General features: G+C 46.3%; 1 protein-coding gene across 1 annotated transcript in view; it reads left to right on the forward strand.

Annotated features, from left to right (window-relative positions):
- LOC139274589 (rho guanine nucleotide exchange factor 7-like) overlaps positions 1-23091 on the forward strand; it is a 156426-nt gene that overhangs the window by 47276 nt on the left and 86059 nt on the right. Inside the window, exons 4-6 of the mRNA XM_070891270.1 lie at positions 15330-15463; positions 17309-17510; positions 21280-21368. Of these exons, the coding sequence (XP_070747371.1) occupies positions 15330-15463; positions 17309-17510; positions 21280-21368 (425 nt within the window). The remainder of the gene's footprint in view (positions 1-15329; positions 15464-17308; positions 17511-21279; positions 21369-23091) is intronic.

The following is a 23091-nucleotide window of genomic DNA, read 5'->3' on the forward strand; positions in this document are numbered from 1 at the left end:
TCGCTCGCTCTCTATCCCTCGCTCGCTCGCTCTCTATCCCTCGCTCGCTCGCTCTCTATCCCTCGCTCGCTCGCTCGCCCTCTATCCCTCGCTCGCTCGCTCGCCCTCTATCCCTCGCTCGCTCGCTCGCCCTCTATCCCTCGCTCGCTCGCCCTCTATCCCTCGCTCGCTCGCTCGCCCTCTATCCCTCGCTCGCTCGCTCGCCCTCTATCCCTCGCTCGCTCGCTCGCTCTCTATCCCTCTCAATGGCCCCAAGTTTCCACACGCGGCAAAACAGGCGCCCCTCCGAGCTGGGCGTCCGTTTTTCGCGCCGAAAACGGCGCCTGAAAAAAAACACGCTAATCTCGAGCGCTTTGCAGCTCGATGTCAGCTTGGTGCGGCGCCCAGGGGGCGGAGCCTACCACTTGCACCGATTTTATAAGTAGGAGGGGGCGGGTACAATTTAAATGAGTTTTTTTTCGTGCCGGCAACCCTGCGCGTGTGCGTTGGAGTGTTCGCGCACGCGCAGTGTGAAGGAAACACTGGCACTCGGCCATTTTAAAAAATGCTGCAGAAAAAGTGAAAATTTTTTTATTGAACCCTTGCAAAGGCTTGTATTTTAATTTTTTTGATATTTCTGTGTGTGAGGGTGAGGGAGTGCATTCTGTAATTAATGATAGACTGCGATAAACGGGACACATGCACTTGTTTGAGACTCTTCAAATTCTTTGTAGCTGTTCAATTTTTAACATTTTTAGATAAAACCCCGTTGCCCTTCCATGATCAGCACTGAGGCTTCACCAGCTTTCTCCCCCTGCCATCCGTCGGGCCCGACGGCAAACGGCTGCCTCAAGTAATGAGGCTTCCTGCAGCCTTCTCCCTGCCTCCCCCCACCCCCTGCCGACGGCAAACGGCTGCCTCAAGTAATGAGGCTTCCTGCAGCGTTCTCCCTGCCTCCCCACCCCCTGCTGTCGGGAACGGCTGCCTCAAGTAATGAGGCTTCCTGCAGCCTTCTCCCTGCCTCCCCCCCTCCCCCTGCCGTCAGTCGGGCCCGACGGCAAACCGCTGCCTGAAAGGCCTGCCTGAAGCACAGGTAGGAACATGGTTTATTTAATCTTTTATTTGCTTATAAATTTTTATTCAGGTTGGATTTATTTGTATAATATTTGTATAAGTATAACTAAGGATTTATTGTAGAATGTAATGACTTCCCTTCCCCCCCTCTCCCCCACCTCGTTCCCGACGCCTAATTTGTAACCTGCGCCTGATTTTTTAATGTGTAGACAAGGTTTTTTCAAGCCTACAAAAATCTTCACTTGCTCCATTCTAAGTTAGTTTGGAGTACGTTTTCACTGTGGAAACTTTCAAATCAGGCGTCAGTGGCCAGACACGCCCCCTTTTTGAAAACAAAATTCTGTTCAAAAGTGAAACTGTTCTACCTGACGAGAACTGCAGAAAACTTAAATGTGGAGAATTCCGATTTCTAAGATACTCCGTTCTCCACCAGTTGCTCCTAAAAATCAGGAGCAAATCATATGGAAACTTGGGGCCAATATCCCTCTCGCTATCCCTCTCGCTATCCCTCTCGCTATCCCTCTCGCTAGCAATCTCGCTAGCAATCTCGCTAGCAATCTCGCTAGCAATCTCGCTATCCCTCTCGCTATCCCTCTCGCTATCCCTCTCGCTAGCAATCTCAATATCCCTCTCTCGCTCTTTCTATCCCTCTCGCTATCCCTCTCGCTATCCCTCTCGCTATCCCTCTCGCTATCCCTCTCGCTATCCCTCTCGCTATCCCTCTCGCTATCCCTCTCGCTATCCCTCTCGCTATCCCTCTCGCTATCCCTCTCGCTATCCCTCTCGCTATCCCTCTCGCTATCCCTCTCGCTAGCAATCTCAATATCCCTCTCTCGCTCTTTCTATCCCTCTCAATATCCCTCTCTCAATCCCTAGCTCGCTCTTTCAATCCCCCTCAATATCCCTCTCTCAATCCCTCGCTCGCTCTTTCAATCCCCCTCAATATCCCCCTCTCAATCCCTCGCTCGCTCTTTCAATCTCTCTCAATATCCCCCTCTCAATCCCTCGCTCGCTCTTTCAATCTCTCTCAATATCCCTCTCTCAATCCCTCTCAATATCCCTCTCTCGCTCTTTCAATCCCTCTCAATATCCCTCTCTCGCTCTTTCAATCTCTCTCAATATCCCTCTCTCAATCCCTCGCTCGCTCTTTCAATCCCTCTCAATATCCCCCTCTCAATCCCTCGCTCGCTCTTTCAATCCCTCTCAATATCCCTCTCAATATCCCTCTCTCAATACCTTGCTCGCTCTTTCAATCCCTCTCAATATCCCTCTCTCAATCCCTCGCTCGCTCTTTCAATCCCTCTCAATATCCCTCTCTCAATCCCTCGCTCGCTCTTTCAATCCCTCTCAATATCCCTCTCTCAATCCCTCTCTCAATCTTTCTCGCTGAATCTCGCTCCCTCTTGCGCGCGCTCTCCTCCTCGCTCCTCCCCCCCCCCCCCCCCCCCGCGCTCCCCCCACCCTCACCCCCAGCGCGCGGCGTGGCCCCTCGCTCTAATCTCGTTTCCTCTGTATGTTCATCATCAGTGGGATAATTGAACATAGAAAATAGGTGCAGGAGTAGGCCATTCGGCCCTTTGAGCCTGCACCATTCAATATGATCATGGCTGATCATGCAACTTCAGTACCTCACTCCTCCCTTCTCTCCATAGCCCCTGATCCCCTTAGCCGTAAGGGCCACATCTAACTCCTTTTTGAATATATCCAACTTTCTGTGGTAGAGAATTCCACAGGTTCACAATTCTCTGGGTGGAAAAGTTTCTCCTCATCTCGGTCCTGTATGGCTTACCCCTTATCCTTAGACTGTGTCCCCTGGTTCTGGACTTCCCCATTCTTCCTGCATCTAACCTGTCCAATCCCACCAGAATTTTATATGCTTCTATGAGATCCCCTCTCATTCTTCTAAATTCCAGTAAATATAAGTCTAGTCGATCCAATCTTTCTTCATATGTCAGTCCTCCATCCCGGGAATCAGTCTGGTGAACCTTCGCTGCACTCCCTCAATAGCAAGAATGTCCTTCCTCAGATTAGGAGACCAAAACTGCACACAATACTCAAGGTGTGGTCTCACCAAGTCCCTGTACAACTTGCTGCTCCTATACTCAAATCCTCTCGTCATAAAGGTCAACATGCCATTTGCTTTCTGTACCTACATGCCTACTTTCAATGACTGATGTACCATCACACCGAGGTCTCGTTGCATGTCCCCTTTTACTAATCTGTCACCATTCAGATAATCTGCCTTCCTGTTGTTGCCACCAAAGCGGATAAACTCTCATTTATCCACATTATACTGCATCTGCCATGCATTTGCCCATTCACTTAACCTGTCCAAGTCACCTGCAGCCTCTTAGCATCCTCCTCACAGCTCACACCACCACCCAACTTAGTGTCATCTGCAAACATGGAGATATTACATTCAATTCCTTCGTCTAAATCATTAATATATATTGTAAATAGCTGTCAATTGTCAATACATTACCCCCAATCCCATTGCCTTAATTTTGCATACTAATCTCTTGTGTGGGACCTTGTCAAAAGCCTTTTGAAAGTCCAAATACACCATATCCACTGGTTCTCCCTTATAGTTACATCCTCAAAAAAGTCTAGAAGATTTGTCAAGCATGATTTCCCTTTCATAAATCCAACAATTTATTATTGGTCAGAAACACTGACTCAGAAACTGACACTTCTTCTGCATCAGAATTCCATTAGTCTTAGTCGAAATGGTAAGTGTCACACTGCAATAAATATCCTGGCCTCGTAATAAATCAGTCCGTTTTTACAGTCTGCTCTTAGATAGAAACCACAAGAGGCCATTCAGCCTGTTCCGCCATTCTATTAGACCATGGCTGATCTGTACCTCAACTCCATTTACCCACCTTTGATCCGTAACCCTTGATACCATTAACCAACAAAACTCTTATCAATCTCAGTATTGGATTGTCGTGAAAACGCAAGTGGTTCACTAATGTTCTTCAGGGAAGGAAACCTGCTGTCCTTACCAATGCACTATCTATTCTAATTCTCACTTACATTGAAAAGCAGGTGAGCGGCCTGCACGGGACCTCCAGACTGAGCAGCTTCATGGGAATATTGGTCCTTACCCAATCTGGGTCTACACATGACTCCAGTCCCACACCAATAGGTGCCCAGGACAAAGGCCCAGCACTCGGGAACTCTGGATAGACAACGCGTGTAGCATTGTGAGCGATCTCCGCGATGAGAACAGAATGAAAATAAGAAATTAGGGATGTGTGCATAAAGGTACAGCAGTTATTATGGGTGATTTTAATCCACATATAGATTGGGCTAACCAAACTGGTAGCAATACAGTGGAGGAGGATTTCCTGGAGTGTATAAGGGATGGTTTTCTAGACCAATATATCGCGGAACCAACTAGAGAGCTGGCCATCCTAGACTGGATGCAATGGAATGAGAGAGGATTAATTAGCAATATTGTTGTGCGAGGCCCCTTAGGGAAGAGTGACCATAATATGGTAGAATTCTTCATTAAGATGGAGAGTGACACAGTTAATTCAGAGACTAGGGTTGGAGGGCTCCCGGTGCTCCAGTCGGTAAGTAGAAAATGTTTTATTTATTGATTTAAAAAAAAAATTATTTCTTATTAATTTTTTTTGGATTGATTTATTGGTTGATTTATTGATGTTTTTATCATTTATTATTGATGATGGCTCTTTATTTGTAAAACTGAAGTGTTTAATGTTTGTAAACTTCCCTTTAAACCCCCCCCCCCCCCCCCCCCCCTCATTCCCTACGCCTGATTTGTAGCCTACGCCTGATTTTCTAAAGTGTAGACAAGGTTTTTTCGAGCGTACAAAAATCTTCACTTACTCCATTCTAAGTTAGTTTGGAGTAAGTTTTCACTGACGAAACTTTGAAAACAGGCGTAAGTGGCCGGACACTCCCCCTTTTGAAAAAAAAATTTTGTTCCAAAGTGAAACTGTTCTAACTGACTAGAACTGGAGCAAACTAAATGGCGAGAATTCCAATTTCTAAGATACTCCGTTCTACACCAGTTGCTCCTAAAAATCAGGAGCAAATCATGGCGAAACTTGGGGCCATTAAATCTGATTGCAAAAGTTTCTATAGATATGCGAAGAGAAAAAGATTAGTGAAGACAAATGTAGGTCCCTTGCAGTCAGAATCAGGTGAATTTATAATGGGGAACAAAGAAATGGCAGACCAATTGAACAAATACTTTGGTTCTGTCTTCACTAAGGAAGACACAAATAACCTTCCGGAAATACTAGGGGTCCGAGGGTCTAGCGAGAAGGAGAAACTGAAGGAAATCCTTATTAGTCAGGAAATTGTGTTAGGGAAATTGATGGGATTGAAAGCCGATAAATCCACGGGGCCTGATGGTCTGCATCCCAGAGTACTTAAGGAAGTGTCCCTCGATATAGTGGATGCATTGGTGATCATTTTCCAACATTCTATAGATTCTGGATCAGTTCCTATGGATTGAGGGTAGCTAATGTAACCCCACCTTTTTAAAAAAAAAGAAGGGAGAGAGAAAACAAGGGATTTTAGACTGATTAGTCTGACATCGGTAATGGGGAAAATGTTGGAATCAATTATTAAAGATGTAATAGCAGCACATTTTGAAAGCAGTGACAGGATGGATTTATGAAAGGGAAATCATGCTTGACAAATCTTCTAGAATTTTTTGAGGATGTAACTAGTAGAGTGGACAAGGGAGAACCAGTGGATGTGGTGTATTTGGACTTTCAAAAGGCTTATGACAAGGTCCCACACAAGAGATTAGTGTGCAAAATTAAAGCACATGGTATTGGGGGTCATGTATTGACGTGGATAGAGAACTGGTTGGCAGACAGGAAGCAAAGAGTAGGAATAAACGGGTCCTTTTCAGAATAGCAGGCAGTGACTGGTGGGGTACCACAAGGTTCAGTGCTGGGACCCCAGCTACTTACAATATATATTAATGATTTAGACGAAGGAATTGAATGTAATATCTCCAAGTTTGCAGACGACACTAAGCTGGGTGGCAGTGTGAGCTGTGAGGAGGATGCTAAGAGGCTGCAGGGTGACTTGGACAGGTTAGGTGAGTGGGCAACTGCATGGCAGATGCAGTATAATGTAGATAAATGTGAGGTTATCCACTTTGTGGCAAAAACAGGAAGGCAGAATATTATCTGAATGGTGGCAGATTAGGAAAAGGGGAGGTGCAACGAGACCTGGGTGTCATGGTACATCAGTCATTGAAAGTTGGCATGCAGGTACAGGAAGTGGTGAAGACGGCAAATGGCATGTTGCCCTTCAGAGTGAGAGGATTTGAGTATAGGAGCAGTGAGGTCTTACTGCAGTTGTACAAGGCCTTGGTGAGGCCACACCTTGAATATTGTGTACAGTTTTGGTCTCCTAATCTGAGGAAGGACATTCTTGCTATTGAGGGATTGCAGCAAAGGTTCACCAGACTGACATATGAAGAAAAACTGGATTGACTCGGCTTATATTCACTGGAATTTAGAAGAATGAGAGGGGATCTCATAGAAACATATAAAATTCTGACGGGACTGGACAGGTTAGATGCAGGAAGAATGTTCCCGATGTTGGGGAAGTCCAGAACCAGGGGTCACAGTCTAAGGATAAGGGGTAAGCCATTTAGGACCGAGATGAGGAGAAACTTCATCATTCAGAGAATTGTGAACCTGTGGAATTCTCTACCACAGAAAGTTGTTGAGGCCAGTTCGTTAGATATATTGAAAAGGGAGTTAGATGTGGCCCTTACGGCTCAAGGGATCAAGGGGTATGGAGAGAAAGCAGGAATGAGGTACTGAAGTTGCATGATCAGCCATGATCATATTGAATGGTGGTGCAGGTTCAAAGGGCCAAATGGCCTGCTCCTGCATCTATTTTCTATGTTTCTAAAATGGGCATGTTGCCTGTGTATTGATTGGTGAGTGTGCATTGCGGGTGGCTAATGAATTGCTGAAGCACTGTGCAAAGTCAGTTCATGTTTCGGGATGTGCCGGGACCCAGCCTCCATATTGATCTATAATCCTCTCCGTGTGCATGTGCAGCAGAGTCAGCGCTTCTCAATACTGGGCACATAATAAAAATTGATTCTCATTGCACTGACTAGTCCTGAGACTGAATGTGATTAAAATGTCAGGATATGGTGCAAATAGCAAAATGCTTCCTCGCTAAGATACATTGGATCCATGTTCCTCTTTCGAATAATTGGGTTAATTGCTATTGAGCAACCAGCATTGAAATGTTCCCACCTTATTCAGCCCATTGCAAAGATATTCGCCAGGAACCCGGGTATTATCCACCAGGGGTTATGTGGGAGTTCAGTTCATTGGCAGGCTGATTAGCCACTCAATCATACATTGGCCCCACTGACCAGCTGTCTCACCGTGTCCAGAACAGCAGAACCAGAGGACACGGGCCTGCGCTTGAAGGGGGAAAATTCAAAACCTGTCTGCAGGAACTATATTTCAGTGAGAGAGTGGTCAATCTATGGAACAGGCTCCCTAGGGAGACAGTGGAAACAGTTTGTGTTGATTCATTCAAATAAAAATTAGAGAGATTTCTGAAAGAGAATAACATTTTGAGACACCGTATACGAGTAATTTAAAACGTTAAGTGTGGTGAGTGTAGCGCGTTCAGGAGGAACAGGGGACTTTGGACCTCTGGGTCCCAAAGCTCGCCAGCACTGGGGGTTTCCTCGTCTCCTGTCTGGGTCTGTTGTAGACTCATTGATCGAGATTGATCGCTGTGATTGGTCAACAACTCCATCATCATTTGATCATGTGACAACCAGGATGGGAGAAGGGGAACTGGATGATCCCTGGTCTTTTTGTATCTAGCAATTCCTATGTTCTAGTGAGCAGTGGTTGGGCCAGGGAACAAGGTATAGCTAGAAAACTTGTGGAGATTCTCTGTCTGTGGCACTGCTGATTTGTGGGGCACCCAATAAAATCGATTGTTAATAAATCAGGATCACTGCAAACTCGCCATGCTGACCTCTGATCTGCACTTCTGCCAAGCGGGCTGCGCACTGGTAACCGAGTTTTGTAATTTTGGGGCTGATTGTAATTAAGTGAAGAGGAAGTGTGAAATACAATTATAACTAGTGTATTACAGGAGTTCCCATTTTGATTATAATATTTAATGTCATTGTGAGTTACCTGCAGATAATTTCTGCTATTCTAACTACAGAATATTTATTTAGTGAGTGATAATAATTGGCTGTCAAAGGTTAACTATTAATTCTTAAATTTATCAAGAAAAACTGTGTCTTTTGGGTGAGATGTTAAACTAAAGCCCTGTTCTCCCTATTAGTGTGGATATAAAAAATCTCATGGCACTACTCGAAGAAGGAAGTGTTTCCCCCTTAATATTTATCGCTCTACCAACATGTCCAAACACAAATTAGTTGGCAAATCATTTGCCGTTTTATGGGATCTTGCTATGCACAAATTGGTTGCCGTGTTTGCCTACATAACAGAGAATTTCTAAAAGATAAATCATTGGCTGTGAAGCGCTTGGGACGTCCTGCCGTTGTGAGATGGAGCTCTATAAACGCGAGTTTGCTTCTTTGTGTTTATTAATGTTGGCGCGCTGCTAGTTCAAAAACTTCAGTGGTCGCCCAGTTCCAGAGACTAATCAGTCCAGGAACTGAAGACCTGTGTCTCAGTGGCTTTGCACCAATCCATGTGGCTGCCATGACCTCACAGGAGCCGCTGTTGATCAGTTACAAGCACTAGTTTGTGCATCCCCTGTGACTGGGGATCCAGCAACGAGAGTGTCTGTTTCAAGAGGAGGAGGGAAATTGAGACGATAAAATAATCAACAATGAAGCAAAACGAGTGGCGTTTTTCAAACAAAGTGAGATGTTAAACTAAGGCCCTGTTCTCCCTATTCGTGTGGATATAAAAAATCTCATGGCAGCTAAGTTCCCATCCAATGGAGTGAGCTGCTCTTCTTGTTGAGGTGATGGGTGAGGTACAGCCTCATTGTGAAACTATCCCCTCTGGTGGGGGGAATCCAGAACAAATTCGAGGTGATGTCAGGAAGCACTTCTTCCCACAAAGGGTAATAGAAATCTGGAACTCTCTCCCTCATAAAGCTGTTGAGGCTGGGGGTCAATTGGAAATTTCCAAACTGAGATTGATAGAAGTTTGTTGGGTAAGGGTATTAAGAGTTACGGAACCAAGACGGGTAGACGGAGTTAAGGTACAGATCAGCCATGATCTAATTGAATGGTAGAGCAGGCTCCAGGGGCTGAATAGCCTCCCTCATTCCTATGTTCTGGAATATACTTGACTTAATTCACTGGTGCTATTTTGTCATTGAGTTAAATAAAGCATCCAGGAGAGAGGTCTGCCTGGCTGGTTTGGGTTGGAATTGGAAAAATTAATGTTAATGAGCTGTGTATTGGCCTTGACATGTCGGGGTGGGGTGGGGGATTGATAGAGACGATGAATCAGCTCTCGGCAGGTAGATTGCATCTGAACTCAGCTTCCCCTCTTCAGGTACTGACTGGTCTGTTTGGCTTTCAGATGGCCTGAATTTTGTCTGAATACCTATCCCCATGGCAACTGGAGCCTAAAACAGCCGAATAAATGTTTGTTGGAAATCCAACATCACACGTTTTGTCTTGACAACAGAATCGGTGAAATTACAATGAGTATGTGAGGGCCAGCTGCTGCAAGCTGCCTTATGCAGTGATGGTGGGGGAAGGGGAATTAGAACCCTGCCATGCACTAAATATAATCTGCAGTTTCTGCACAGCGGCAGAGGTGTAAGGTGTGCATGCCCACCTTGGGGACGATCAAATACTGATCAACGACAACAACTTGCCTTTAACATAGTAAAATGTCCCAAGGCGCTTCACAGGAGCGTTATGCAACAACATTTGATACCGAGGTATATTAGGAGATATTGATACAGTTGAGAATTATGTTTTAAGGAGCGTCTTAAATGAGGAGAGTGAGGTTTAGGAGGGAATTCCAGAGCTGAAGGCACAGCTGCCAATGGTGGAGCGATGAAATTCAAGGATGCGTAAGAGGCAGGAATTGGAGGAGCGCAGAGATTTTGGAGGGTTTTAGGGCTGGAGGAGGTTACAGGGAGAGGGAGGGAGCGAGGGCCATGGAGGGATTTAAACACGAGAATGAGAATTTTAAAATCGAGGCGTTTTAAAACCAGACCAGGAGCCAATGTAGGTCAGTGAGCGCAGGGGTGATGGGTGAACGGGACTTGGTGCGAGTTAGTATACGGCCAGCAGAGTTTTGGATGAGCTCACGTTTGCGGAGGGTGGAAGATGGGAGGCCGGTCAGGAGAGAATTGGAATCGTCAAGTGGAAAGGTAACAAAAGCATTGATGAGGGTTTCAGCAGTGGATGGACTGAGATAATTCCAAACATTGGGACACGACTATAGAAGGTGTTCAACAATTAGATACTTTGGGAGGTTGGTAGTGGTGGTGGGGGAGGGGGAGTTGGCACGGTGTCAGAATCCCGCAGAAGATAAATGATCACACGGACTGCAGCAGTTCAAGAAGGTGGCTCACCACCATCTTCTCGAGGGCAATTACGGATGGGCGGAGCCGGGCGAAATTACAAAGTATTTACACCACAGAAAAGGGTTGGCGATCTTGGTGATGGAGAGGATGTGGGGTCGGAGGACGCCTAAAAAAGTTGATAGTCAAACACTGCCCTGAATGCAGATCTTACGACGTGCGAAAACCAGGAGTTACACTGAGAGTGCAGTGACACAAGGGTCTGCTCTGACCTAAGCTTTTAAAAAATCTGTTCATGGGATGTGGGCATCGCTGGCACGGCCAGCATTTATTGCCCATCCCAAATTGCCCTCCAGAAGATGGTGATGAGTCGCCACCTTGAACCACTGCAGTCTGTGTGATAAGTTATCTTCTGATAGATTCTGACACTGTGCCAGACCGCCACCTCACTGACCCCCACCCCGAACCTCCCCCTCCCCAGACTGGCCTCCACACCCCAACCCCCCCCCCCCCACTTGACACCGATGGAAGATCAGAGGCAGGTGGGGAGGTTTTTTAAAATGTGATCTGGGGACGTGAGCAATTTTGGTCGGGCCTTATTTATTGCCCGTCCCTATTGTCCTGAGAAGGTTGCTGTGGGCTTCCTTGAACTGCAGTCCCTGGGCTGATGGTGTTGGAGAGCAAATTCCAGGACGATGATGGTATATGTCCCAGTCTGGGGAGAACTTGGAGGTGGTGGTGTTCCCGTGACATTGCTGCTCTTGCCCGTCTCGGTGGTAGAGTTTGCAGGGGAGGGAGGTGGTTTCCATGTAACCTTAGTGAGTTGCTACAGTGCATCGTGTTAGTCTGTATGTACTGCAGCCATAGTGCGTTGGTGGTGGGGAGAGGATAAACACTGAGTCCAGTGGCAAGGGCACTGATCGATATGGTGGGACTCCCATCATTTTAAGTAATCAGTATGATTGGGTGATGTGTAATGAGAAAGGACTAATTAGCAATCTTGTTGTGCGAGGCCCCTTGGGGAAGAGTGTCCATAATTAAGATGGAGAGTGACACAGTTAATTCAGAGACTAGGGTCCTGAACTTAAGGAAAGGTAACTTCGATGGTATGAGACGTGAATTGGCTAGAATAGACTGGCGAATGATACTTAAAGGGTTGACGGTGGATAGGCAATGGCAGACATTTAAAGATCACATGGATGAACTTCAACAATTGTACATCCCTGCCTGGAGTAAAAATAAAACTGGGAAGGTGGCTTAACCTTGACTAACAAGGGAAATTAGGGATAGTGTTAAATCCAAGGAAGAGGCATATAAATTGGCCAGAAACCTGGGAGAAATTTAGAATTCAGCAGAGAAGGACAAAGTGTTTAATTAGGAGGAGAAGAAGCTTGCTGGGAACATAAAAACTGACTGCAAAAGCTTCTATAGATATGTGAAGAGAAAACGATGAGTGAAGATAAACGTAGTTCCCTTGCAGTCAGAATCAGGTGAAGTTATAATGGGGAACAAAGAAATGGCAGACTAATTGAACAAATACTTTGATTCTGTCTTCACTAAGGAAGGCACAACTAACCTTACGGAAATACTGGGGGACCGAGGGTCTAGCGAGAAGGAGGAACTGAAGGAAATCCTTATTAGTCGGAAATTGTGTTAGGGAAATTGATGGGATTGAAGGCCGATAAATTCCCAGGGCCTGATAGTCTGCATCCCAGAATACTTAAGGAAGTGGCCCTAGAAATAGTGGATGATGCATTGGTGATCAATTGCCAACAATCTATGGGACTCTGGATCCATTCCTAGGAACTGGAGGGTAGCTAATGTAACGCCACTTTTTAAAAAAGAAGGGAGAGAGAAAACGGAATTTTCGACCGGTTAGCCTGACATCGGTAGTGGAGAAAATGTTGGAATCAGTTTTTAAAGATGAAATAGCAACACATTTAGAAAGCAGTGACAGGATCGGTCCAAGTCAGCATGGATTTATGAAAGGGAAATCATGCTTGACAAATCTTCTTGAATTTTTTGAGGATGTAAATAGTAGAGTGGACAAGGGAGAACCAGTGGATGTGGTGTATTTGGACTTTCAAAAGGCTTTTGACAAGGTCCCACACAAGAGATTAGTGTGCAAAATTAAAGCACATGGGATTGGGGTAATGTATTGACGTGGATAGAGAACTGGTTGGCAGACAGGAAGCAGAGAGTCGGGATAAACGGGTCCTTTTCAGAATGGCAGGCAGTGACTAGTGGGGTGCCGCAGGGCTCAGTGCTGGGACCCCAGCTATTTACAATATACATCAATGATTTAGATGAAGGAATTGAGTGTAATATCTCCAAGTTTGCAGATGACACTAAGCTGGGTGGCAGTGTGAGCTGTGAGGAGGATGCTAAGCGATTAGGTGAGTGGGCAAATGCATGGCAGATGCAGTATAATGTCGATAAATGTGAGGTTATCCACTTTGGTGGCAAAAACATGAAGGCAGAATATTATCTAAATGGCAACAGATTAGGAAAAGGGGAGGTGCAACAAGACCTGGGTGTCATGGTACATCAGTCATTGAAAGTTAGCATGCAGATATAGCAGGCGGTGAAGAAGGCAAATGATATGTTGGCCCTAATAGGTAGGGGATTTGAGTATAGGAACAGGGGGGGTCTCACTGCAGTTGTACAAGGCCTTGGTGAGGCTTTACCGAGAATATTGTGTTCAGTTTTGGTCTCCTAATCTGAGGAAGGATGTTCTTGCTATTTAGGGAGTGCAGCGAAGGTTCACCAGACTGATTCCCGGGATGGCAGGACTGACATATGAGGAGAGACTGGATCGACTGGGCCTGTATTCACTGGAGTTTAGAAGAATGAGAGGGGATCTCATAGAAACATATAAAATTCTGACGGGACTGGACAGGTTAGATGCGGGAAGAATGTTCCCAATACTGGGGAATTCCAGAACCAGGGGTCACAGTCTAAGGATAAGGGGCAAGCCATTTGGGACCGAGATGAGGAGAAACTTCCTCACTCAGAGAATTGTGAACCTGTGGAATTCTCTACCGCAGAGAGTGTTGATGATGCCAGTTCGTTGGATATATTCAAGAGGGAGTTAGTTATGGCCCTTTGGGCTAAAAGGATCAAGGGGTCTGGAGAGAAAGCAAGAAACATAGAAAATAGGTGCAGGAGTAGGCCATTTGGCCCTTCGAGCCTGCACCACCATTCAATAAGATCATGGCTGATCATTCCTTCAGTACTCCTTTCCTGCTTTCTCTCCATACCCCTTGATCCCTTTAGCCATAAGGGCCATATCTAACTCCCTCTTGAATATATCCAATGAACTGGCATCAACAATTTTCTGTGGCAGGGAATTCCACAGGTTAACAACTCTGAGTGAAAAAGTTTCTTCTCATCTCAGTCCTAAACGTCCTGCATCTTACCCTAAGACTGTGTCCCCTGGTTCTGGACTTCCCCAACATCGTGAACATTCTTCCCGCATGTAGCCTGTCCAGTTCAGTCAGAATCTTATATGTTTCTGTAAGATCCCCTCTCATCCTTCTAAACTCCAGTGTATAAAGGCCCAGTTGATCCAGTCCCTCCTCATATGTCAGTCCAGCCATCCCTGGAATCAGTCTGGTGAACCTTCGCTGCACTCCCTCAATAGCAAGAACGTCCTTCCTCAGATTAGGAGACCAAAACTGAACACAGTATTCCAGGTAAAGCCTCACCAAGGCCTTGTACAACTGCAGCAAGACTTCCCTGCTCCTATACTCAAATCCCCTAGCTATGAAGGCCAACATATCATTTGCCGCCTTCACCGCCTGCTGTACCTGCATGCCAACTTTCAATGACTGATGAACCATGACATCCAGGCCTCGCTGCACCTCCCCTTTTCCTAATCTGCCGCCATTCAGATAATATTCTGCCTTCATGTTTTTGCCCCCAAATTTGCCCCCAAAGTGGATAACCTCACATTTATCCACATTATACTGCATCTGCCATGTATTTGCCCACTCGCCTAACCTGTCCAAGTCACCCTGCAGTCTCTTAGTGTCCTCCTCACAGCTCACACCGCCACCAAGTTTAGTGTCATCTACAAAGGGTACTGAGGTGAATGATGAGCCATGATATTGAATGGTGTTGCAGGCTCGAAGGGCCGAATGGCCTACTCCTGCACCTAGGATCAAGGGGTTTAGACAGGTTAGATGCAGGAAGAATGTTCCCAATGTTGGGGAAGTCCAGAACCAGAGGTCACAGTCTAAGGATAAGGGGTAAGCCATTTAGGACCGAGATGTGGAGAAACTTCTTCACCCGGAGAGTGGTGATCCTGTGGAATTCTCTACCACAGAAAGTTGTTGAGGCCAATTCACTAAATATATTCAAAAAGGAGTTAGATGTAGTCCTTACTACCAGGGGGATCAATGGCGAGAAAGCAGGAATGGGGTACTGAAGTTGCATGTTCAGCCATGAACTCATTGAATGGCGGTGCAGGCTCGAAGGGCCGAATGACCTACTCCTGCACCTATTTTCTATGTTTCTATGTTAACATTCTTGAAACCGAGCCTTCTGTTGAAGGGTCAGATCCAAATATTAACTTGTCTTTTTTATTCTCTTGGAATGTAGAGCTGGAGAAGGGCCGAAATGTTCACTGCTTGGGTCACTAGTGAAACTGTGGAAATTGTGTATATTTAAAAAAAAATGATGTACAAGGTTATATTTTGATAAACATAAATGATTATGCAATTGCTGTTGTGCTGTACAACTAATTAGCTGGTTGTGTTCTGCAGATATTGGTGTTGGAAGTGACTCAATATGTGCGCGTCACCCATCCCATCATATAAAGCCGCTTGATTCTCTGGCCGGATCTCATTTGTCACTTGGAAGAACATCAAAAAATCTTCCCGGAAAATATCGAAGTTTGGTGAGTGAAAGTGGAACATTGAGGAGAGGGAGAAATTTCAAAATAAGGAAATGACTGCAGAGAAAAGTAGGGAGAGAGAAATCTCCCATTGGTTCTCCGGGCGGGTATGCTCCCAATGGGTGAGGCCCTGCGTCGTAAAGTGCCCTCCATTGCTGCCACCTCACCGTTTCCCAGCTGAGATGCACTTTCCACAGGCCCCTTACTGACCTGTGTACTTCACTAACCAACTGGGACTCTGTTAGAAAGGTATGATGCTTAGCCATTCTTGGGGGCGCTAAGGTCCTCCTCTTTTGTCCGTAATTGCTCATCATGAATTTTTGGCGCTTTCACTTAATAAGGCAGCTTGACTTTAATGTTCAAGGATGACATATTGATCTGTGTGAACTGAGAAACTCCCTGCTGGTGCGGCTATGTTGGGATAATCTCCTGATGTACCCCGAATCCTGCTGAGCTAGCCTCGCTATTCCTCCATTCAATTAGATTGCGGCTGATCTGTATCTTAAGTGTACCCCGACTCCTGGGCTCGGCCCCCCAGTGTACCCCAACTCCTGGGCTCGCTTCTCAGTGTACCCCAACTCTTGCTATACTCACGCTGGGAACAGTGTTCCCTTGAAGCTCAGAGCCCATCTTAGCGGCCAGGTTAGCTAGCTCAGCCCGATGAGAAATCATCACCATTGATTATGGTCTTCACCCAGCGCCAGTCTGCTGGCCCATGTCTGGAGGCACCAGACTAGCACTGAGAGGACTGAGAACACAGGCGCAGTGACCTTGAAATGGCAGCAAGGCGATGACTAGTATTGGCTCTGGACATGAAGCAAAAACCAAGTGCCAGGTTAAGGGGGCAGGCCTGTGCAGGGTAAAACCAGTGAATTTCTGAGCACATTTAGTTACTTAAAATAACAAAACAATGAAATAACCTTTTATGTGTTACTTAAATGTAACTTTAAATGATCATGTGAGCCCGAAGCAATGTGACAAAACCACGCTAAGATTATTTGATCAGTAGATTGGTTGGTTCCATGATCCTGTTTGGTGAGTGATAGCAATCGGATATTTGAGTAAATGGTTTACTATACAGATCCCGCCCTAGTTACTGTCTGTTATTAAAGTGTGAGGGGCGGATTTAAGCTTATATAGATCGTAACATTACTTTGTTCCTATTTGCAAATGGAAATGTTTGGGTGAAGTTTGGAGCCAAAAAAAGGTGTTGCTTATAAAACACAACACTTTTGAGCCTTCAGTACATAATTACAGAATCATAGAATCTTACAGCACAGAAGGAGGCCATTCGGCTCATCGTGCCTTATGCCAGCTTTTTGAAAGAGCTATCCAATTAGTCCCACTCCCCTTGCTCTTTCCCCAAAGCCCTGAAAATTTTTCCTTTGCAAGTATTTATCCAGTTCTCTTTTTTAAAAAAAAAGTTACTATTGAAGTTGCTTCCACTGCCCTTTCAGACAGTGCTGCATTTCAGATCACAACTCACTGTGGGGGGAAAAAAAAATTCTCCTTATCTTCTCCCCACCAAGCCCCTGGTTCTTTTGCCAGTTACTTAAAATCTGTGCCCCCTCCTGGCACTGGAAACAATGTCTCCTTATTTACTTTATCAAAACGAACAATCCCAGCTTCTCCAGTCTCTCCACGTAACTCAAGTCTCTCATTCCTGGTACATTTTTAGTAGATCTCTAAGACTTTGACACCTTTCTAAAGTGTGGTGCCCAAAATTGGACACAATACACTAACTGAGGCAGAACCAGTGTTTTGTAAAGGTTTAGCATAACTTCTCATTACAAATATTTTGATCAAGGAGTGGATGTTGATTTTCTGAAATATTTCTCTTTTTTTCAGGACATGACCGACAGTAGCAACCATCATATGGTGGTAAAAGCAAAATTCAATTTCTATCAGACCAATGAGGATGAACTATGCTTCACCAAGGGTGATGTTATCCATGTGACCAGAGTTGAGGAAGGGGGCTGGTGGGAGGGGACAGTTAACGGCAGAAACGGGTGGTTCCCCAGCAATTACGTAAGAGAAATAAAGTCAAACGGTAAGTTATCAAGTTGAATGAAAAGCAGGTCTGAAATCTTCAAATAGCCAAAAGACAACAGAATCAGTTTCTTTTTGTGTCGAAGATTCCAACTAAGTTGGGAGAGAGACTTCAGAAACTTGCTCCGCAGCTCCACCTGCAGGCCAGAGCTTGCAACTAAATTGTCACAAGCAAATGTTTACATAGGGAGTTTCAATGTTGAATGTTGATGTAAAAACATATCTCAAAATGTTGAAAACAAACAAGATCTTTTTAATGCAGTTATTGCATGTCTAAGTGATTCATTTCATTAAAAAACTGCAAACTAATAGTGGGTTGCAAAAGGAGCATCACATTACCAGTTGCCCTGAAAAGGTGGTGGTGGGCCACTTTCTTGAACCACTTGTAAGAGTTTTGATGTAATTGAGTGGCTTTCCTAGCCCTTTCAAAGGGCAGTTAAGAGTCAAGCATTTCATTGTGGGGCCAGAGGCATATATAGACCCAGACCAGGTATGGACGGCAGGTTTCCTTCCCTAAAGGACATTAATGAATCAGTTGAGTTTTTACAACAATCCGACAGCTTTACTGATGTTAGAATTTTATTTCCATATTTTTTTACTGAGGGAGCGTCGCACTGTCGGAGGGCCAGTACTGAGGGAGTGCTGCATGGTCAGAGGCACCGTCTTTCAGACGAGGTGTTAAATTGAAGCCCCATTTGCCCTCTCAGGTGGATGTAAAAGATCCCATGACACTATTTGAGGAAGCCCAGTGTCCTGGCCAATATTTATCCCTCAACCAACATCACAAACACATTGTCTGGTTATCATCGCATTGCTAGGAGCTTGCTGTGCACAAATTGGCTGCCACGTTTCCTACATTACAAGAGTGACTGCACTTGAAAGGTACTTCATTGTCTGTAAAACACTTTGAGATGTCCTGAGGTCATGAAAGGTGCTCTATAAATGCAAGTTCTTTCTCTGTTTTCATAACACTATTTCCGTGTGCCATCACAAGTATCTGTGGCTCAATTGTGGGGAATTAATTATCGGCACAGAATGCTTCACTTTGACTTCGGTATCTACCCTATCAAATTCTTTAATCATCTTGAACACCGCAATTAGATCACCTCCTTATTCTTCTATACTCAGAGGAATACAAGTTTGGTCTATACAACCTGTCCTTATAATTTAACCCTTGGAGCCCCGGTATCATTCTGGTGAATCTGCACTGTATCCCCTGAGGTGGGGTGCCCTGAACTGAGCGCAGTACTGCAGATGGGGTCGAACCAGAGATTTATATAAACTAACATAACTTCCACCCTTTTGTATTCCAGCCCCTTTGAGATCAAGGCCAACATTACATTAGCCTTTTAAATTATTTTTCTACTTGTGCATTATCTTTTTGTGAATTCTGTACACGGACCCCTAAATCTCTGCTCAGCTTCACAACATTTAGAAAATACTCTGATCTATCTTGAGTCCAAAGTGGATGACCTCACACTTGCCCACATTAAACTCCATCGGTCACAGTTTTGCCCACTCACCTCACCTAATCAATCAATCTCAGCTGACAGGTCAGTACTCCCATAGCACTGCAGTCTATGTGAGCTTTGGAGCCCAAAACTTGCCTTGCTGAAGTTTTTTGTTAAAGTTGCAGTTTACCAAGAGACTTAAGCGGACATTTTCAAAAGTCTGAATCACTATCGTGGAAGTTCCTCTCTAACAGCACTGTGGGAGTTCCTTCACCACAAGGACTGCAGCGGTTCAAGAAGTTGGCCCACCACCACCTTCTCGAGGGCAATTAGGGATGGGCAATAAATGCCAGCCGTGCCAGTGATGCATTAATTAAAAATAATCCCCGTCATGAATATTATTTGTGAAGCTGCTACATGGAGTAATCTCATACATTCACAAAACATTACAGCCTGGCCTAGACGGGACAGTTGTCAGTGATGATCCTTTCAGTAGGTCTGACCTTATGGCTGAGATCGCAAGCTTGCTACTCTCCTAGATCTGGTAGAATGAACTTTGATCAAACCACTAGTTTTCCACCCAGAGAGATGGTGTTGGTGCAGAATCTGCTCCACTTCACCGTCCGCTACTTTGAAACTGGTTTGACTCGAGTCTAAGGCAGCAATAAGCAAGAACAATAGGATGTTGGATTATATTGCCAGTTCAGGCCTCGTGAGGTGATGCTGAAGAGGCACCATGATCTCGAGTCATAGCTAGAGTGCTGGCTGCACTTCTGGTCACCATGCAGCCTATAGAGACAGTGCGGAGGAACGCAGCGAGGCTGATTGCTGGTGTTACAAGAAGAGCAATGACTTGCTGAGCTGGGGCTCTTCAATCTCGGGTATGGCACCTCAATCACTTGAAGTTGCGGGCGGTACGGTTAGCCCGAAAGTGTTTGCAAGTTTTGGCGCAGGATAAGTTGGTACATTTATGGATGGACACTATGATCGTGCTCTGAAATGTGAAGACACATGGTGGGACCCAGTCCATATCCCTGCCAAGCGACAGTGTAGCTCAACACTGAAAATGGATGAACTGGGTATTCATCTCATTTACCTTCTGTGGAACTTTGCTGGGAGTAAATAAGCAGCTGCACTTGCTCATATAACAACAGGAACTCATTGGGTGTGAAGCATTCTGGCACACCCAAGGGCATCATAAGGCCTCTATAGATGCAAGCATGTTCTTCTTTGTATCCCAAAGAAGATTAATGATCTCCTCACTGCCCCTTGTGATTGGCCCTGCTTGGCTACGAAAATTATGCTGGGGAGGCGAGAGTTCCTCTGTCACTGTCACCTCCTCTTCACCCACCCTCTCTCCACCCCCCCCCCCCGCCGCTCTCTCCACCCCCCCCCCCCGCCGCTCTCTCCACCCCCCCCCCCCCGCCCCTCTCTCCACCCCCCCCCCCCGCCCCTCTCTCCACCCCCCCCCCCGCCCCTCTCTCCACCCCCCCCCCCCCACCCCCTCTCTCCACACCCCCACCCCCTCTCTCCACACCCCCACCCCCTCTCTCCACACCCCCACCCCCTCTCTCCACACCCCCACCCCCTCTCTCCACACCCCCACCCCCTCTCTCCACACCCCCACCCCCTCTCTCCACACCCCCACCCCCTCTCTCCACACCCCCACCCCCTCTCTCCACACCCCCACCCCCTCTCTCCACACCCCCACCCCCTCTCTCCACACCCCCACCCCCTCTCTCCACACCCCCACCCCCCCCAAGTCCTCTTTCTCCCCCCCCCCCCCCCCGGTATCCCCGCCCCCTCGTCATCTCCCCCTCTACCCCCCTGACCTCCTCGTCCACCCCCTCCCCTCGTCCTCCTGTTCCCCCCACCCCCTCCCCTGTTCCCCCGCCCCCCCTCCCCTGTTCCCCCGCCCCTGTCCCCCCTCCTCTGTTCCCCCGCCCCCCCCCCCCCCAATCTCTCTTTCTTCATCCCCCCCCCTCTTTCCACCCTATTAGCGTGTTGACTTCTGGCGAAGATCATTCCGATCATATCATATGGTCTTAGCACTGTTTCTGATTGGCCAGTGTCGAACCCGCCACTTCATCCATCCGTTGTGGATAACGTGTTCATGTTATCTGTTCCTGTGTTTACATTGTTGTTGTCATATAAATATTAATTACAATGTAGTCAAGTTTTTTTTGGAAAGGAAAAAAAAAACGATATCGAAGATTAGTTGATCTGCTTGGACTGGCTCGTTTTCAGATTCATATCTACTTTGTGTTGAACATTTTGTGCTGAATTAATTAAGCGACTGACAACTGATTCATTCTGCAGAGAAACCCATCTCACCAAAGTCAGCAACTTTAAAAAGTTCGCCAAAAGGATTTGAAGCTCCTCCAATTAGTAAAAGTTACTACAATGTGGTAAGTGACATTTCCTGTTTGCGTTAAATTGGATTTGATGAAGGACTTTCTGCTAAAATATGTTACCTCTGTGACGTTTTAACACAGCCATTTTTAGAATTCTCGGGTAGTGTTTTGCCCCGATGGGCTGGAGTGAAATGTGTATTAGTTTCTCTGGGAAAAATGTGGCTATATGATAGTGGAGTCTGCAAACAAGGCTCTGTGAAATGACATGGCGAATGAAGGTGACTTAATGTCTGCTAAGTATTTCACATCTTATAAAATAGAGGGTAAGAGCTGATTGGTGAGTAGGTGCTGAGTGTGTTTTGCTAAGTTTTAAAGTTTATTTCTGCTCTTTAGTTCCAAGTCTATTAACTAGAGGCATGGCAGGGCAGCTCAGTCCTGTGGAGTGCACATCCTGTGACCTGTGGGAAGTCCTGGACGCTTCGCGTAGCCTAGATGACCATGTGTGCAGGAAGTGTCGCCAGCTGCAGCAAATTGAGCTGCACGTTTCGAAGCTTGAGCGGCGGCTGGAGTCACTGCGGTGCATCCGCGAGGCTAGCAACTTGGTGGATAGCACATTTCTCAAGGGGTCACCCCGCAGCTTAAAAGTGTGCAGGCAGAGAGAAAATGGGTGACTGCCAGACAGAAGAGGAGGACCAGGCAGGTCATGCAGGAGCCCCCTGAGTCTACTTCGCTCTCCAACCAGTATTCTGTTCTGAGTACTGGTGAGGGCGATGGTGCTTCTGGGGAGTGCAGCCAGAGCCAAGTCCACTGGCTCAGCTGCACAAGGGTGGGGGCGCAAAAAGAATGGAAAAGCGATAGTGGTCGGGGATTCAATAGTCGGGAGCAGACGGCGTTTCTGCAGCCGCAGACATGACTCCAGGCTGGTATGTTGCCTCCCTGGTGCCAGGGTAATGGATGTCATCGAGTGGCTGCAAGACATTCTGGAGGGAGAGGGTGAACAGCCAGAGGTCATGGTCCATATCGGTACCATTTACATAGATAGAAAGAGGGATGAGGTCCTGCAGGCAGAGTTTAGGGAGCTAGGAGCGAGATTAAAAAGCAGGACCTCTAAGATAGTAATCTCCAGATTACTCCCGGTGCCATGAGCTAGTGAATACAGAAAGAGGAGGATAGAGAAGATGAATGCATGGCTGGAGAGATGGTGCTCGTGGGAGGGCTTTAGATTCCTGAGACATCGGGACCATTTCTGGGGGAGGTGGGACCTGTAGAAGCCGGACGAGTTGCACCTCAACAGAGCCGGGACCAGTATCCTCACAGGGAGGTTTGCTGGAGCTGTTGGGGAGGGTTTACACTAGCTTGGCAGGGGGATGGGAACTGGAGAATAGATTCAGTGGGGGAGGGGAGTAAACTTGGAAATGTGTAGCAGAAAAGTAGAAAGTGAATTTGGAAGACAGAGATTGGAAAATAGACAACAGGGGAGTTTGCCACCACTAAATGGTATGTACTTCAATGCATAGGGAATAAGGCAGATGAGCTGAGAGCACAGATTGACATTATAGCTAGTATGATATTATAGCTATTACTGACACTTGGCTGAAAGAAGGTCAGGTATGGCAGCTCAACATTCCTGGTTACAGGGTTTTCAGATGGGATAGAGAGAGGGTAAAAAAGGAGGGGGGAGCCCAGCATGCAAGTGCAAAAGACAAGGCTGAAGCGTTTGCAACCATCTTCAATCAGAAGTGCCAAGTGGATGATCCATGTCGGCCTCCTCCTGAGG

The sequence above is a fragment of the Pristiophorus japonicus genome, chromosome 10, assembly GCF_044704955.1.
Source record: "Pristiophorus japonicus isolate sPriJap1 chromosome 10, sPriJap1.hap1, whole genome shotgun sequence".
Taxonomy (NCBI): domain Eukaryota; kingdom Metazoa; phylum Chordata; class Chondrichthyes; family Pristiophoridae; genus Pristiophorus; species Pristiophorus japonicus.